The 19,300-nt window shown below is 41.0% G+C and overlaps 2 protein-coding genes across 5 annotated transcripts in view; one reads left to right on the forward strand and one right to left on the reverse strand.

Annotated features, from left to right (window-relative positions):
• The window catches only part of ACO1 (aconitase 1), a 53,664-nt gene extending 52,156 nt beyond the window's left edge, over positions 1–1,508 (forward strand). The window contains exon 21 of the mRNA XM_021691271.1: positions 662–1,508. Within this exon, the coding sequence (XP_021546946.1) occupies positions 662–775 (114 nt within the window). The 3' untranslated portion in view covers positions 776–1,508. The remainder of the gene's footprint in view (positions 1–661) is intronic.
• Positions 1,509–5,994: 4,486 nt separating this feature from the next.
• Positions 5,995–19,300, reverse strand: part of DDX58 (DExD/H-box helicase 58) — a 34,026-nt gene continuing 20,720 nt past the window's right edge. For 3 of the 4 annotated variants that reach the window (XM_044920307.1, XM_044920306.1, XM_044920309.1), the window contains 7 exons: positions 18,637–18,772; positions 17,250–17,398; positions 14,975–15,065; positions 12,502–12,672; positions 11,119–11,270; positions 7,971–8,114; positions 5,995–6,342 (listed from right to left, as the gene is read on the reverse strand). In XM_044920307.1, the coding sequence (XP_044776242.1) occupies positions 6,046–6,342; positions 7,971–8,114; positions 11,119–11,270; positions 12,502–12,672; positions 14,975–15,065; positions 17,250–17,398; positions 18,637–18,772 (1,140 nt within the window). In that variant the 3' untranslated portion in view covers positions 5,995–6,045. The remainder of the gene's footprint in view (positions 6,343–7,970; positions 8,115–11,118; positions 11,271–12,501; positions 12,673–14,974; positions 15,066–17,249; positions 17,399–18,636; positions 18,773–19,300) is intronic. The other variant, XM_044920308.1, reaches the window with a different exon arrangement.

The raw sequence follows: 19,300 nt of genomic DNA on the forward strand, positions 1-19,300 counted from the left end.
AGTTCCTTTCTTCTCCCCAACCAGCCCCACTGTCTCCTCTGACTCCCAATCTCTCTAGCCCAGAAAAGAGTGTTAGAAGCTCGGAGACAAGACATTTTCACATGATCTAAAAAGAACACCTTTTTTATTATCAAAATGTGAACAGACACACCCCATTCCTGAGCCTCACCCCAGGCTCCAGGTTTTGATTAGCCAAAAGGTAAAAGCGACAGCTCCCGAGGTGAGGTGCGGCGAGGCAGGTACCCAGTGCCGAGGCCCCAGGGTCAGCAGCTGGACCAGCTGCCTAGGGGACAACCTTAATGAGACTTCTGCCAACCCGCAGCTCCCAGAGAGGGTCTAGAAAATACCATCCCTAGCCTCACTAGTAGCTGCTGCCCCGAGAGACCTGGTCCTCAGGTGTCCGTCACCTCCATCATTTGTACCCCATAGTGCTTTACTGTGCAGAGGAGTCGGCTGGGGATCTTGTCCAAATGCAGCCCCGGATTCACTGGGCTGGGCTGGAGCAAGGGGCGGCACGCCTCTCCAGTGCTGCTGGCTCCGCTGGTGTGCGGACCACGCTTTGAGGGGCAGCTCTGAGGGCGGGTGGGGGGGGGCATCCCTCCTCACACAGCTGCCTGGCCTCCTCCCCCACTGGTTCTCCTCTGCTTCTTTGTCATCACAGCTGGATACTGGGAAGACCTTCCAGGCCATCATGAGGTTCGACACGGACGTGGAGCTCACTTATTTCCACAACGGGGGCATCCTCAACTACATGATCCGCAAGATGGCCAAGTAGGTCAGCTGTGCTCGGAGCCCTGTGCTTGGAGCTGCACCGGGGGAAGCGAAGCGCCACTAGCCCGCAGGGCCCTTGGTGCAGAGCATCCCCTTCGCGTGCCGGCCTCCCTGCGTTGACGTAACTGGTGCCATTCCTCTGGGCACAGAATGCGCAGTTCCGACATCCTCTATTTTTGTGAATCTTTTTCTCTTTTTCTAGAATTTGGAAGCTAGAATGGTGGGAATGTCAGTAGTGCCAGAAAGAGAGAACTTGAGCTTGTCTGTAAAGTCACTGATCACAGAATGTCGATTTTTCACTCTTGGCCTGTTATGAACAGCTGGACACAAATAAGTCTTCTCAGAAGGCATCCCCTGTCCTCGTTTCTGTTCCTCTCTGTTATCCTCTGCTCCATGAAACCTTCCCTTGAGGGCCACTGGTCTTTGCATATTATACCAGTGTTAACTGACATGGTAGATAAAAATGTTCTCAAATCACAGCGGTGATTGTGATTCTCCCCTCTGCCTTTTTCCTTCTGAAGGAATGATCCAGACACCTTGTGGACAGGTCAGACACTGACATTTTTTGATTATGTACCTTTAGATGGATCAACACTAAAAAAAAATGTGATGTTTTCTTTTACTCTCCTCAAAACTTTTCCCCAGAAAATTCATTTGTCAAGAGGAGAACTTTGGAGGTGGTTTTGGAGAGAGACTTAGAACATTTGTAATTTGAAGAAGATTAAATCTATTTTCAAGGAAAGCTTGTTGACTTTGGAATTGAATTGTGTAATGTGTGTGAGGCTCTAGTCTGGGGATATTTCGAGCAGAGCGAGTCTCAGACTGCAGCATCGGGTGACCTTCAAGTTCCGCTTTTACAACCACAGCTGTACCATACGGGGGGACGAGGAAGAGCTGAGGAACAGGATTCCTCTGCCCCGGTTGGGAGCAGACAAGAAGGTAGCGGTAGCAATATGTAAGTATGGTGAGCAGGTCATCATTTTTTATTTTTGTGTCCTGTAGTTAATCTGCTTATGTTCATCACTGACATCATATTGGGGGCGCATGTCTTAGTCTGCTCCGGCTACCGTAACAAAATACCATAGACTGGGTAGCTCAAACATCAAAAATATATTTTCTCCTAGTTCTGGAGGCTAGAAGTCCAAGATCCAGTGTCTAGGCAATTCCTTTTCTGGTGAGAACTTTTTTCCTGGCTTGCAGCCAGCCACCCCCTTGCTGTGCCCTTACCTGTCTTTCCTTAATGCGTGTGTGAGGAGATGAGGCGCTGGCTCTCTGGAGCCATGTAAGGACACTGATTTTATCAGATCAGGGCCCCACTCTTACGACCTTATTTAACCTGAAACACTTCCTTAGAAGCCCTATCTCCAAAGAGACACACTGGGGGTTAGGGCTTCAACACGAATTTTGGGGGAACACAAAAAACATGCAGTTCATAACAGGGTACCTTAGAGCTCACAGGTTGATCTCCTTGTAATGAATTTTAAAAATCTCAAATTTAGCGCTCAGAGAGTATGGCCTGGACATCAGAACACCCAGGACTGAGTCCTGTTTCTACCTCTTCCAAGATGAGGGACAAGACAGGTTAGTGAGCATCCCTGCCCCTGAGGTTCCTGGGACCCAGCTTGTGTTCATAAAAAAAGATTACAAACAGAACCTTGTTGTATAAAAAAGCCTATGACCTTCAAGTAAGGATCAGTCCTAACACAGAAACACAAAGAAGGGCTGAGAAAACAGACCTCTACCACCTGAGCTCTTCATCACTACACTTCTGGGGGGCTGTCTAGCTCTTCACACTCAGTGGGTATGTGGAGACAGAGATTCTTGTGGCCATAACTTCTAGTACGCTTCCGGACTCCTCTACCTCCAAATGCACCCTCCATCCTGTTCATTAATAAAACGTCTTGCCCAGTGTCACACCCTGGCCCATAACAAGACTGAATAAATAAACTCCTTAGGCCTGGTTTCTCAAGAAGGCACTAGTCCTCTCCAAACGAAATGTCTGCTTCTTGCTCAAGGTGCCTGCCAGTCGCCTTCCTCTCCGTGGGAGTCTCATCTCCTTTGTTAACCGTTTTCTAAATCCATTACGCCTCCTAAGAAACCAGGCATTCTTTGGTGTGCACACTGTGTTAACCCACAGACTTATTTTAGCACATGTGTCTTCGGCTCTGGGACAGCCATTAGTAGGTGAGAGTGAGAGTGTGAGGGTGTAGCAGTCATGATTCATAGTGTTATTAGAAGCACAACTCAAACTGGTTAAGCAAAAATGTTCATAATAGCTGGCTCATAGAACTTGAAGAACAGAGGTGGCCACAGCCGTAGGCTTGACTGGATCTAGTGGCTCAGACTCAGGTTCCCTCCCTATCATTTCTCCTCTCGTCTTACTTCATTCTTTACAGCTGCTCCATGTGCCTGGGGATATGGCCACCAGCAGCTCTGGGGTAAGAGTTAGTAGTTGTGATCTTAAGAGATTTATCTCCCAGTATTCTCTAAGCTAAAGTTGGGAGTTTCCAATCACCAAAATGAAGAACCATATTTTGGGCCCAGTTTCCCTTTCAAGGCTATGTGAGGACAGCGGAGCACCCGGCAGGGTTACGTAGAAGCAATGCAGACTTACTTCCGGAAAAACAGTAAGGTTCCCTGGCTGCTTTCTGAGGAAGCTGTCAAATGTCATGACCACAAACAGAATTTAACACCCAAGTAGTTTTTGTTCACCCAGACAGCCTAATTATCACAAAGATTATATAATTATAGCTGAGAGTTTTAATAGTTTTAATAATTTGCACCCCAAGAATGGAGGCCTGCATATTAAGTGCAGATTTGCTACGTGAAATGCGTACTTCTATTACGTGGTATGATACGAGAGTACCTGGTATGGTCCTGACGTTAACATCATTCCGGTTTGGCTCTGGCTGGCTGGCTGGCTGTCTGTCCACGTCAGGGCTGCATACCTGCTGTGGTGCTTCCACATGATGGGAGCAGTGTCCCGTGAATAACAGGGTTCCAGGGTCAGCGTGTTTGGGAACCACTGAGTTCAAGGGGTCTTGTTAGCACAGAACTGACACAGTGCCACACAATGACAGTTAAAGAGTGAATGACTCACTCATTTGAGGGGCGGGCTGGCAGCATTTGGTTCAGGAGCCTGTCTTGACCACAGAATGTTTTCGTTAGAGCATCTCACAGCATGTGTGTTCCACAGGACTTGCTTGAGAAAATGCTGACCTGATGGTTTGTCTTTTAAAGTAATAATATCAGTTTTACCCTCTGAAACTAATAATACACTACAGGTTAACCAAATTGAATTTAAATTAAAAAAAAATTTTTTTTTAAATTTTTTTAAAGAAATTCAAGTACTAATATCAGTTGTAAGGACAGGAATCAGAGTTTACAGCCCTTATTACACAATCAGGCATTTGACCGAAGGCAGCTTCTCATTTCCGGTCAAAAACCCATCACCATGTCAGCACTGGCAGGAACCATAGAGAAACAAGGTCCTGCGGGTGTGTGATTGGTTGTATCTAAACCACCTGAGAAACCTCACAAAGTACCCATGGCTGGACACCCTGCCAGGATGTCCTAATGGGGTGGGGCATGTACCCATGAAAAAGACTCCCCACTTGGTTCCGACATACAGCTTTTGGCCGAGAAATCCAATGACCAGCATTTAGGCATCAGTCAAGAGTCTGCCATTCTTAAACGCTACCTACCAGGTTTTTTCATTCGGTAAATAGTAACCGAGTGCCTAACTCTGTTCCAGGCTCTGTGCCTGGCAGTGGCTTGACTTGGGGCAAAAAAATCCAATAAGGAAATTCTAAGATATTTTTGTTTCACCTTCAGTCTGCCTTCTGTTGGCTGAAGAGAGGACTATTCACCTTCATCCAAACTGGACACCATTTAGATACTTGAAAGAACTTTTCTCGAATCTCCAGTAGGTGTTTTAAACATCCTATTAGAGTTCTGAAACAAGAGCATCCAAAAAAGGCAATCATAGATAAAAAGAGACACTTGTGAGATTGTGATTTATATAATAAATACATATTGACTTTCGTCCCCATTTCTGGCACTGAGCTCCTACAACCCTTGGAATTTCCTAAGTGACACAAGGGACAAAGGTGTCTCTTGTTATGCTAACAACATGACTTTTGGACTTCACCTAAGGATGGGGCTGGTTGCCAGAACAACCAACTCTGATTCTAGGGCTGGAATTCTCAGTCCCACCCCTGACAACTGGGGAGTGGAGCTGGAAGTTGAATCTATCACCAATGGCCAATGATTTGATCAGTCATGCTTATATAATAAAGCCACCATAAAAACCCAAAGGACAGGGTTTGGAGAGCTTCTACCTGGTGAACAGGTGGAGATTTGGAGAGGACGTGGGAACTCCTTGTCCTTTCCCACACCTTGCCCTATGCATGTCTTCCATCTGGCTGTTCCTTAGTTATACCCTTTTCTAATAAACCGATGATTAAGAAAATACAATGTTTCTCTGAGTTCTGTGAGCTACTCTAGCAGATTAATCAAATTCAAGGAGGAGGTCATGGGAACCTCTGATCTATAGCCTGTCAGTGAGAGGCACAGGTGATTACCTGGATTTGCAACTGATGCCTGAAGTGGGATGGGGTGGGGCAGTCTTACAGGACTTAAGAACAATTTCAGTATACTAAGGGCAAAAGTCAGTTTATGGGGGCGGCTGGGAGGCTCAGTCGTTAAGCGTCTGCCTTCAGCTCAAGTCATGATCCCGGGGTCCTGGGATCAAGCCCCGCATCGGGCTCCCTGCTCCGCGGGAAGCCTGCTTCTCCCTCTCCCACTCCCCCTGCTTGTGTTCCCTCTCGCTGTGTCTCTCTGTCAAATGAATAAATAAAATCTTAAAAAAAAAAAAAAAGTCAGTTTATGGTGGAAACACTTTCAACATTTCGTTTGTTCATTCATTCATTCATTCCAGTGTGTACTGAGTGGCTACTGGGTGTACACTGGCAGTCAGTTGTGAAAGGAAGGATAGGAAAAGAAGTTAAGGCTTTTTAATTTTTCCCAAGTACTTAGAGCTCCATTGGCCTACAGAGTATTAGTGCTGTGATTCACTTGTGCTTTACATATGTGATACAGTTCAAACTGCTGAAAACAATAAACAGGGTGAAGTTAAGTGACATACTCAGTTTGATACAAGCTTGGGTAAAGTAGCTTCACAGTGGTACACACAATCCATGATTGTACCCACTGGGGCTAATTTCTTCAGTCAAGGTCATCCATTCCCTGTAGCTAAAGACTGAGGTCCTGAGGTCATTCGGACATTTCTGTAGGATCAAAGGATCTCTTCTCAAAAGGAAAATCCTTCCACTTGGCATATAGTTTCTGAGCTCCAGTTGTAATATCCTCCACCACAAAGCTTTCTATTTTTATAACTGGAATCTCAAATGTCTTATACTTCACATGGATTCCCCAGTCATGACTACAGTTCTGTCTGGCACAGAAGATCTTTGCTCTCTTCTCAAAATGCCCAAAGGTCTTTGGTTTGGGGTGTAATTTACTCACATAGCACTTCTTGAAAGCATCTCCAACCACAGCGTAATGGCAGTCCTACAGATGAAGGGATTGAATAACACACAAAACACAACATTAGAACTAGGACAGAACTGTGATTTTAAAAAACTCCACCACAATCTGAGATGCAGAGCAGGTAGGATCCCACTTATTTTACAGATGGGGTAGGAAGGAAATATGCATTCACCTGAAGGCCAGACTAGAATCCATACAACCGGACTCCCAGTTACAAGGGTGGGGGTGGGGATGCAAGTGAGGTGATAGGGGCTGTCTCATGAAGAGGAGGACTAAGAAGTTTCCAGGCAACTGAGCTTCTGAAAATAGATGTTCTTTATTAATTCAGAAACAAAAGGGGGTATTTGTTGAAGATCTCCAAAGTCTGAGTTCACCTGACAGACACAATCCAAAGGATACAGAGAACAACGAAGGGTCAATGCGGATCTGCAGAGGGTCACAGACTAATGTGTCCAGAAGCTCCACCTACAGCCAACTTGAGAGTCCCAAGAAAGGCCACTCTGTACAGAACAAATGCAGACCCAACATACCAGCCCCTCGGGAAAACAGTCACAGAGGGCCATTTCAATAGAAAAATCACTCAAATTGGAGCTGAAAGGAACTTTTCTAGCTAAAGAAGCAGATTCATATAGGCATGGGAATTTGCTAGTACCACCCTTAATATTCCGCTTCTCGCTCAAACAGATGGACTGATTAGAGACTTCAGCTTTCCAAAGACCAAGGACAATCCTAATAACTCATCATCTGAACCAGCTTCCCCTCTATCAGCAGCAATGCAGTTACAGCCCATTTTTGTCTTTGGAGATTTTTCTATCCAAAATTTTTAAGAAAAAAAAAATAGAGAAAACTAACCGGCAGATGTTTTTAAAATGAGATATTTTGTTTTCATTATAAAAGTGATCCATATCCCAAAAGGAAAGTTTAGAAAACATAAAATAGTAGAGAGAAAAAATCATGGAGTCTCACTGCAAAATAGTAATATATTTCAATATATTTCCTCTAGTCTTTTTTTCTGGACAAAGATAATTTTTTGATGTTTTTGTTGTTGATGGTGATGGTGGTTTTGTCGCTATTATTTCACACTCCTAAAGTCCCAGCATATTTACAACCTTGTATCCTTGTTATTTTTTCTACTTCACCATCGTTTGTAAGAAGTTTTTCATTATACATAAGCTTTGTGATCATTTCATTTAATAAACTTTACTTTGGAATTACTTTAGATTTATAGAAAAAGTGCAAAATTGTCCAGACATTTCCTGTATCCCCTTCACCCAGCTTCCCTGAATGCTAACATCTAACATACCACAGTGTATTTGTCAAAACTAAGAAATTAGGATTGGAACTTACTGTTATCTACAGATTTTTACCACTTTTTCTAATTAATATTCTTTATCTGTTCTAGGATCTAACCCAGGATACCCCATTCATTTAGCATGACCATTATTTTTAGTGGCTACATAATATTTAATTAAGTAGCTGCTGCTTCTTCATTGTTAAGGGTTTCAAAACTTTTTTGGCTTTTTAAAATATCATGGCCATGACAACAACAAAAATAATAATATTCTTACTATAAATATCTCACCAATAGAGAGTAAGCTTTGATTAGTGCTAAAAAATGACCCAGTGCTCTTTGCTCAAAGGCTGCTTACCTCCACCACTCTGATGTCAGCTGTATAACATGCAAAGCCCTTGCACTTCCGGCAGAGCAGCTTTTTATTTTCCTTATCAGGTACAGGTTCTACTTTTCCTTGACTATCCCTGATTAATTTTTCTTGAATCTGTATCTGGAGAACCTACATGCAAAAACCCAAAAACCAAAAACAAAATCCACTTAGTATAACGGTATAACTAGGAGGTATTTACGCACACGCACATACACCTGCACATACATGTTTATTATCATTCATTCATGTACAGCTTCCATGAACATACAGTACCTGGCTTTGTTTATAAAAAATTCCATAGGTAATTTTATTGGGTTCTCCTAATTCTTTGTTAGTGTTTAACTGCGACCTCCAATGAGCCTTTTTAATTTTTGAATCAAAGATGCCCATAAAGGGAGTGCCTAGGTGACTCAGTCGGTTAAGCAGCTGGCTCTTGGTTTCAGCTCAGGTCATGATCTCAGGGTCCTGGGATTGAGTCCCGCATCAGGGAGTCTGCTTAAGGATTCTCTCCCTCTCCCTCTTCAACTGTCCTTCCACTCTCTCACTGTCTTGCTTTTCACAATAAATAAATCTTTAGAAAAAAAAATGGTCATAAAGTACTAAAGATGTTCATAAAACAGTCGTGTGACCCCTGCTTTCTACTTTAGTAGTTGGCAAAATTTTTAAATCCTTCATAAATAAACATGTATTGACTGTTTCAGGCATAACTACACCCACTTCTAGGGCAGAGACCTCTTAAATGGAACCACAGGCAGAAGAGTCCCCAGCACATAAATCTTTTTTCTCTCTCCCCTTCCAACCACAGAGAGTATTGTTGAGTTACAGGAAAGTTAAATGCATGTATAGTATGACTGCATTCTATTTCAAAACTTAGGGCATGCCTAAGTACAACTAAGAAACTGGCCATTATAGGGGTGCCTGGGTGGCTCAGTCGGTTAAGCGTCTGCCTTCGGCTCAGGTCATGCTCCCAGGGTCCTGGGATCGAGCCCCGCATTGGGCTCCCTGCTCAATGGGGAGTCTGCTTCTCCCTCTCCCTCTGCCCCTCACCCCACTTGTGCTCTCTCTCTCGCTCACTCTTTCTTTCAAATAAATAAAATATTAAAAAAAAAAAAAGAACCTGGACATTATAGATAAAATAAACCTAAGAAGATTCAGAAGGGAAGGCAGACAGCTAGAAAACACAAAACCCTAAGAACAAAATGGTGGTGAGCAACCTGGGTTTTCTCATATATCCCAGACTTAGGGTTGAAGGAACTGGCAACCAGAAGTGTCTACGGACACAGATAAAATAAGTGTCTCAAACAGAAGCCTACTACTCTCTCTAGCCAAAAGACCAGGAAAGGGGCAGCCTAGCGAGACAAGAAACTTTTAGACAATAGCTGTTCTACTCCTGCCAAACATCACAGAATAAAACAAACAACTGTGGCCTAACCACAGCCCATGCCAGCAAAGACTGAAGGGGTACCTAGATTTCCACCTTAACGAAGCATCTCAACACTCCCACCTAATGGTGTCAGAGAAGGCCAAGCAGGGAGCCATGCTCTCAACCCTGCCATATGGTAGCAGCCCTTGCCTGTGATGTCAGTGGAGACCCTGCAGGGAGCCAGAATGCCCACCCCCACCCATGGAATGACCAGCCAACAGGTCCCAGTTACACTGGTTCTGGGCTCCCTCTCATCCTTTACCACCTCTGCCCGTTGTCTATGGCTGTTAGGGCAATCCCAGATGCTATTCAACATATGTGTAACCTGTGTTTTCCTATCCCACTCCTCGTCCTGGTGAGCTGGCTACAAAAGAGTCTGTGTCTGGCCGAGCCTCCATCTCCCTCAAAAGGCTTTTACTCTTTTTTCCTGCCACACGAGTCTACGTAGTTGGTCACCCAGTGGAAAAGACAAAAATTATGGCATGGATATTAAAGCTATCATGGTTTTAAAGACTTTACTGCCAATATCAACATATGCTACAAAACGGGAAGATGACTCTGTGAAAAACCTCTATTTTTAGTAAAATTCAGGAGGAAAATTAAGAGGAACTAAAAAATTTCCCTGCAGTTCTTCTCAATGAAAATGTGGAAGAAGTATTTTTAAATATTTTAGTCTCTAAACTTTAGGAAGAAATGTTTCTAAAAACGAGTAAATACTGACATAAAGTTGTCATTTTATGTCCTAAAATACGTGTTAATTTGCTTTAGACCACTGCTCAAAACTTTTTTGAGCAAAGAGATTATGACTTTTTAAAATTATGGACACTATGGAGTTGGTCTACTGAATTGTAAGGTTCATCTTTGTGAAGTTAAAGTCTGCCTCATGCCTCTGTCCATCACAATACTCATTTTTTGAGCACTTACTTTATTCCAGGCGCTGTGCTGGGCAATGCATATACCCCATTTTATCTTCCAAACTGCCCTGTGAATTAAATACCATTACTTTCCCAACTTTACGAATGAGGAGACAGATGATTTAAGAGACAGAGTAAGTACCCGAGGTCACACATCTTCCAGGTGGCAGAGATCCCAAGATGAAAGTCTCTGCAGAGGGTCTGGAGAAAGTACGCGGTGCCTGTGTGCCTGTGTGTGCGTGTATGTGGTGTTTGTGTTTCTTGACTTTCCCCAATCTGGTTCCATCCTTCTGTGTTATAAAGGAAATTACAGTAAAATGAAGGTCACTACCAAGAGGCTGAACTGAACAGATAGGCCGCTCCACGGCGTGCATTCATACCAATATCTACAAGCAGGCATTCTAACACATGCGCTGTCCATGGGGAGCTTTTTTCTGAGGACTCTGGGTGTTAGAGAGAGACAGATTGGAGGGAAAGACCGAGAAGGGCTGTGTTTTGCCATGTTAGGGTGCAGTCCTCAAGATGAGCTGCCGACTTGAGGGTCATCTAACTCAGTTTGCCCTTTTATAACTAAAAACCTCACTTCAAGTATTAGCACTAATAACATATATTTTAATCTCGTTGAGACCTAAAGCAGAATGAATCTGATGTTCACTGCAGGACAAAATTTTAAGCATAAACTTATTGTTCTCATGCAACACTCAGAGCAATATGATAAAAGGCACCAACTATCCTCGTATTCTGTTTGTTACTCATGGTCAGATTCTGCAAGAGTGACACAGATTAAAAGACTTACCTTTTCTTTAAATACTGCTTTATCCCACGTCTGAAGCCTTAAAATGGAGTCATTCATCATGTTTTCTTTGTATATATTTATTTTTTCTTTTTCAATTACATCAGCATTGCTGGTCAGAAGGAAGCACTTGCTACCTCTTGCTCTTCCTCTGCCTATCAGAAAATAAATACCTTATTTGGTGTCTTTGACTTAAAACTCTGATAAATCTGAGAAGAAGTAAACAAAGGGGTACTCCTAAAATTCAACTTTCATAGGAAAGCTTTCATAGGTAGGCTAAGCTGTTAGAGCATGGACTCCAATGCAGGTGTGCACCTCCATATTAAACTACATGTTAAACTAGGAGCCCACCTTAGACTGGCTTCCTTGGGGGATCAGTCTCCAGACAGTATAATTGAACAGCTACATTATCAGAGACACTGCCTTAAAGACAATCCAACATGAATACTCAGGAGGACACTGTGAGCACTGTAAGATGAATAATGAACAGATAGATCTTCCCTCAAGAGCCTTCAAAGAGGTGGGGAAATAGATATGTTCACAGCCACCAGAATATAGGTGTAAATAATAAGTGTGATAAGGAAGATAAATGTAAAGAACTATGGGCATTCAAAAATTTTTTGCCAGCTGAGGGAATCAGGGACAGGTGGGGACAAGAGGGAGGAAGTAAAACAAAGATTATCAGTAGCAGTACATGAGCGCTTTCTTCAACAAGGAGAAAATGATGAAGTCAGGTTGGCAGAAGTGGATAATGAATAAAGGGGAAGAATGAGAAATAGACTGGAAAGATAAGCTGGTGCTGGATTTTGAGCTTTTTAACATCACATAAATTGGGAATGACTAGAGACTCTATATAGGGAAGTGACATGCCCAGAGCTGTTTTTCAGGAAGTAAAATGGCGGCTGTCGTTAGGGAAATTGGAAAAAGTAAGAGAGGCTAGTTAGGAGATCACCTAGTTCAAGTGAGACAGGAGAATTCTATGGAGTATCTCTTCTAGAATACAGGGGGCCCATCATTACCACAAGCACAACCATGAAAGTTCCACACATTGGCTGCCAGAGTCTCAATCCAAGTGGGAATTATCTTACCATAAATATGTCCGTCAATGTTGGTCAAGTAAACAGTATTCATCATAAACAAGAATCAAAATAGGGTATATATTAGTGGGCAAAACTGTACCCACACAATCCTGATCAAGTAAGCCACCGTCAGGGCCAAAGACGCCAGAGTCCACTGTGCCAATGGTCATACAGCCACTATGGCTCGGTAAAAGAGAAAAGGCCAGAAGCACAATGACTGGGACAGAGTACGTTTCTAAATGACAGACACGCTCACAAATCAGACAAATTGGCAGCCATTTAGTCATGGCATCAAAGCTTTTCTCACCTCTGGTTTGGATCATTCTGATGACATTGCCCACATACTCATACAGGATGACCAAATTACACTGAGCAATGTCAATGCCTTCATCAGCAACTGAGGTGGCAATCAGAATCTTTTTATCTCCATCGGTTCTGAATGCATCCAATGCACACTTCTGTGCTGGGAGCGTCATTCCTGTGTCAGAGTCAGAGGGCATTCATTACACAACTCACCAAAGAGGGAACTTTACCCTCGAAAAATAGCCATTAATTATGGAATGCTTATTACGTGCCAAATACTGTGATAAGTGCTTTATATTCATGATGTCAAAACAACCCTAGGCAGTAGGGCCTATTCCTAGCCTTGTTTTAGAGAGGACATTATGATGGTGTTTAACAATTTGGACTCTGCCCCAAGACTACCTGAGTTCAAATCCCAGCTGTGGCACTAACCAGCTGTGTGACTTCAGTCATGTTATCTCAAAACAAATACTGATTTTTAAAAAAAAAACTATCAACAACTATCAACAATTAATAGTTTTTTTGCAAAACTATTCATCATAATGACTTTGCATATGTATAGGACTTTATAGCTGGCAAAACAGTTTCACAACTAAGTACTTACTGGAACTTCACAAAGCCCTTTTAGGCTGATGTGGCAAGTGTTATAGTTCTCCTTTACAGATGAAGACTTTGAGGTTTTGGAAGTATGATAAACTGACAGGCTAGTTAGTGGCAGAACCTAAGTCTGAGACCCTAACAGTGTGCGGTTCTCAGCCAGTGATATACTGAGAAGAAAAAAGAATTTCAGTGGTCTCCACCTCCGAGTTAATAGAATTTATATAAGTTCTAATTTTTTCCAGTACACTGGCAGCCAAAATCTTTAGATGTATTTTAAGGCCAAAACAACTTCTTTTTACCATCCTCTTCTACTGAACGATGAGCATGCCCAAGACAGACACCATACTTCATGAATTTCTAAACTTACTCATCCACTTGTTCATCAAACATTTATTCAGCAATTATAGTTTGTCAGATAAAAATACATGGTTAAAAGGTCCATTTTTATCTACAAGGATCTCATGGAAGAAGGATATCAATAGGAAGCTATAATTCAAGGTGATGAGCAATGGGATGGAGGCAGAATTGCATCTATGGAACAGGGAGGAGAGACACCTCTACCAGTCTTGGGAGGTTGGGGAAGGCTCTTTTGCATAAGCTCAATAACTGGTAAGTTTCTAAATAAATGTGGATGGATGGATGGATGATGGATGGATAGGTGATGGATGGATGGATGGATGGATGGATGGATAAATGAACAAACAAGAAACAAACTCAAATGTCTTGAGTGCTTATTTGTAAAGAAATAACAAAGTTTGAAAATCAACTCATGTTAGAGTCAGACTGCAGAGAACTTTGAATTCCAACTGCAATAATGTGGTGTCGGACTTCATTTGGTAAGTTAAATTTTCAAAATCTGAATATACTTTTTTCGATTCATGAAGTTTAAAATTTGCATAAGGGGAAAGTGCAAGAGTAATGACTGAGGACTGACAGGATGGAGACTGCTTATTATACACAAAACTAAACAGGAGGAACAGAGTGAGGATCTGTCCCAGCTGGTCACTGAGGGGTGGGGAGCACAGCTATGAGAATGTCAGCTGAGGGCTGGCCACCCAGGGATCCTGCTGGAGGATTACAGAGGCAGCCCTTCATCCTTCAGCCACCGTAGCTGGATTTCAGGATTGTGTGCTTGAACTTTTTTTTTAATTAAAAATATATATATTACACATAAAAGCATCTATAGCTTAAAAAACAATAAAATGGAAACAGAACATTTTTATTTCCAGCTAATCTTAATCTACTGATTGAGAATTGGAGAAAAAGAGTGACGTGCTCAAACAATATTTTTAAAAATAACTTTGGTTTTGTCTGCAGGACCTATGGGAAGAGGAGATGTCTACAAGTTTTTGTATTCGAACACTGTGATGGCTTTCTGATGTGTCAATGTGGCTAGGCTGAACTACAGTACCCAGTTACTGATCTAGGTGCTTCTGTGAAGGGAATTCGCAGATGTAATTGAAGTTCCTAATCACTTAACATTTAAGTTACAGAAGAGATTTCATCCTCAGTTGACCTGACATAATCAATCGACCCTTTGAAAGAAGGCTTAGGCATTAGTCCCCGAGCTCAGAGACTCCAAACAGCTCATGCCTGTGAGGTTCAGGCCTGCTCTTGACCACCTGCCCTATGGATTTCAGATTCACTTTGCCAGTCCAGTTGTGCATGCTAATTCCCAAATCCCTATGAGTTTGTGTGTGTTTGTGTACACACACACATAAACAACATATAGGTATATATGTATGTGTGCATAATCTCTTACTGGTTTTGCTTCTCTAGTTGAACCCTGACTGATACAAGCATTAAAAAAGAATCTGAATATATTATAAATATTCTTATAGATACAGTATCCTAACTCTAATTCATATATATAGTACCTGTGTTGTGATTTGTTTTGCCACGTCCAGTCAATATGCCAGGTTTTAGAAAGCTGAGTTCAGAATTTTCTTCAATCCATTTCTTCAAAGCCTGAAAGTCAAAAGCAATTATCAGTTGGACACTATCTGTAGAACACATTTGTGTAACTATTAATTCAATGCTGATATACTGCAAGAAGAAAAAAAAACTTTAAGTTAATAAACAGTTCAGTCAGTTGTCTGACTGACAAACCTGAGAATAAAAGCTTTTTGGAATTGAATTCTATGCAATAATTAACTATAATGGTTAAGATCTTTGTGATCTGATACAATTTAATCTCTAAGACATCCCTTATTTAAATGAAAAAAGCAATGTTTGGAATAGTGAGTGTGTAAAACTAATAAGTGAGTTTTAGCAAGATCTCAGGACATAAGATCAATATACAGAAATCAGTTGTATTTCTATTCACCAAAAACAAGCAACTACAAGTACAATTTATAATAGCATTAAAAAATTGACACTTAGGTATACGTGTAATAAAATAGGTGCAGAATCTGTATGCCAAAAATGACAAAACAGTGATAAAAGAAACCAAAGATGTAGTAGGTGGCCTCTCGGCTGGCTCCCAGTGATCTCCATCTGCTGGTCTTCAGATCCTTGTAATCCCCTCCCTTCAAGCGTGACCTGCTTCTAATGAATAAAAAATGGAAGACGTGCTCACTTCCAAGTCGAAGTTACAAAATGACTACGACCTCTATATTAGGCATACTCTCTCAATCCCTCTTGGATCACTCACTCTAGAGGAGGCCGGCATGCTCTGAGGCAGCCCTATGGAGAGGCCCACATGAGTGAGCTCAGAAGCACATCTTCTGAGGCCCGCCAATAGCCAGGGAGGTATGGTTGGAAGTTAAGCCTTTCAAGTAGAGTCTTGAGATGACTACAGCCTGGGGAGAGATCCTGAGTCAGAAACATCCAGTTAAGTTGTTTCCAGATTCCTGATCCATAGATATTTTAAGAGAAGAGTCTGTTGTTTCCAGCCACTAAGTTTTGAGGTAATTTGTTATCAGCAATAGGTAACTTATACAGAAACTATATAAATGAAAAGAGAGAGATATACTATGGTCATGGATTGGAAGACTCCATATTGTTAAGATGTCACTTTTCCCCAGTTTTATCTATTAATTCAATGCAATCCCAAACAAAATCCCAGCAGACTTTTTCATATATGTGAGTGAGCTGATTCTAAAATATAAATGGAAAAGCAAAGAAGGATAGCTAAAACAATTTTGAAAAAAGGAAAAAAGTTAGAGGACTCACACCATAAAGCTAATCAAGACAGTATGGGAAGGGTGAAAAGATAGATGGATATAGATGAATAGAACAGAAGAGAGAATCCAGAAATAGACCTACATAATAGAGCCAACTGATTTTTCAAAAAGTAACAAACACAATTCAATGGAGAAAGGACATTCTTTTCAACATACAGTCCTGCCCCAATTGGATATCCACATACAAAAAGAAAAAAAAGCATCTTAATCCGTAACTCAAAAGGGATTGTAGACCTAATTATAAATTGCAGAACTATAAAACTTCGACAAGATAACAAAGAAAATCTTTGTGATCTTGGATAAGCAAAGGGTTCTTATATACAATACCAAAAGCACAATCCCCCAAAAGAAAAAATTGTTAAAATAGACTATGAAAAGTTAAAATTTTCAATCAATAAAAGATACTATTCAGAGAATTAAAAAACCAGAAGAAAATATTTACAAATCACATTTCGGACAGAGGACTTTTGTCAGACTATATAAAAAACTTTTTAAACACTCAACAATAACATGGTATACAACTCAATCAAATCCTATTTTTAAATGGGCAAAAGATGTAAACGGACACTTCACCAAAGAAGATATATGGATGGCTACTAAGTTTATGAAAAATGCTCAACTGCATTAGCTGAAATGCAAATATAGTAAAATGAATTTTCAAACCCTAGGGAGATACCATAACATGCTCAGAGAATGGCTAAAATTTTTTTCAACTGACAAAAAAATTTTAAAAGTATGAAGTCCTTGTTCTACAGGTACAAAGACTTACTATAAACCAGAGTGATGAAGATAGTGAAGTGTTTGATTAAAGATAAACAAAGAGAGAATCAGAACAGAATAGACAGCCTAGAAACAGACCCACACATATTTGGGTGGGTGCCTGACTGCAGAGCAGTGAGGAAAGGACACTCTTTTCAATAAAATGGTACTGGGTCGATTTGGTATCCACAAGAAGAAAGAAGCTTACATCCACAAGTGCTCTGGTTTTCACAAAGAGGATGGTTCTACTCTCTGGGTTTAAGTGGTACTCCTCTTGCAAGATGAAGGAGAGATCTTGGAGTTTAGGGTTCTCATTGCTGGGATCCATGGAAACACTTTCCAGTTCCTTCAGCTTTTCTGCAAAAGGGGAACATTCTATAAATGGCTTATAAATTCTACAAATTTAGAATACACTGTGACCTTTAGCTATAGTTCAGTTGATCTCTCAATCTTTGACCAGAATTCCAAGAGTAATAACCACTGCTTTAATGCATACATTAAATGCAGCAATAAATGCATACTTATTTTTCCCCAGACAGCTGGGTGCTCAATGCATAGCAGCACACCACTGGGCTACATTTATGTATACTAAATACTTTGATATAGGCCAAACTAATTTATTAGCAGTAATTACCTTTGGGAAAAGAATTTTGAGAGAGGGAGAAGGCCTTACTTTTTATTTCAAATCTTCCTATAAACTTCTTGATACATGAGCAGTAGGATTATGGGCCATCTTGGTTTTCTTCTATATATAAATTTATATATAGCATATATAAATTATAATCTCTCTAAATCATTAAAACACTTTTTTAATATTTTTATTTATTTATTTATTTTTAAAGATTTTATTTATTTGACCGAGAGAGACACAGCGAGAGACGCAACACAAGTAGGGGGAGTGGGAGAGGGAGAAGCAGGCTTCCCGCTGAGCAGAGAGCCTGATGCGGGGCTCGATCCCAGGACCCTGGGACCATGACCTGAGCCGAAGGCAGACGCTTAATGACTGAGCCACCCAGGCACCCCAAACACTTTTTTTATATTTTTAAAGCATAGTAAAATTACTAAAAGTTGAACAAAAAAGTGCCACTACCTCTCAACCATGAGAGATTTTGGACTCCGGGAAACAAACTGAGGGTTGCAGAAGGGAAAGAGGGGCGAGGAGGGGGGGCAGGGTAACTGAGTGATGGGCATTAAGGAGGGTGCATGATCTGATGAGCACTGGGTGTTATATGCAACTAATGAAATCATTGACCACTACCTCAAAAACTAATGATGTACTACATGTTGGCTAACTGAACTTAAAAAAGTCTCTTATAGATTAAAAAAAAAAAAAAAGCCACTACCTATTATAATTTTTATGGGAGGTATCCTTTGCAAATCCTATTTTTCCTTTTTCAAAATAAGAAATAGTGTAAGCAACATATTTTTTCCATAAGTACCAGATTTCACTGAAGCTTAATAGTCCTGCTGTCTATAATTATCTTCTTAAGCCCAGGACAACTCCTGAGCATCACCGTACACTAAATATAATACAAGTATCCTGCCACTGGAGTCACCAGGCTCCAGTGGCTTCTTCCTCTAGAAACACCACCCACCTTCGAATCTCTGAGTGAGATGCTGCTCAATCTCATCAAATCCTGCAGCTCGGACATCAGTGAAGAAGTCTTTCAAGTAATCCAGAGCATCTTTCATCCGTGCATGCTCACTGATAATGAGGGCATCATTATATTTCTGTTTAAAATGAAAACTGAGTTTCAGTGTTTCCAAGGTCTAATGCATTTGCTGTACTGAAATTCAATTAGCTGTACTTAGCATGGAACTAATTTTTAAAATAAGCTCTTCTTAAATCTATCCCAACTTAGTTTTTTAAGATGAGTGGTTTCTAATGGTACTGCAATAAAACCTTTGAACCAAATACTATTTAAAAAATCTTAATCAGCTAGAATCATTAATTAATTTGGATCATTTTGGAGTCTAGAATTACACCTTGGAAGAGAAAGAGAAAATTACAAGAAAAATGCATGTCAAAGATTAAAAAGCAAAAAACAAAAGCAAATCAACTTCCGCATCAACTTGCCTCATGATTCAGACATTCAACTTAATCTCTTCATACATCCAGAGCCATCAGGGAATTGCAACAGCACCTGTTCAGAATGATGGCACTGACCACCTACCCCAAATATGCAACTAAGTTCATTAAAATTCTATAAATGCATGCTGACTGAGTGCATTTTTAAATACTTTCAACAGCATGATAAG

This window comes from Neomonachus schauinslandi, chromosome 13 (genome assembly GCF_002201575.2).
Source record: "Neomonachus schauinslandi chromosome 13, ASM220157v2, whole genome shotgun sequence".
Lineage (NCBI taxonomy): Eukaryota > Metazoa > Chordata > Mammalia > Carnivora > Phocidae > Neomonachus > Neomonachus schauinslandi.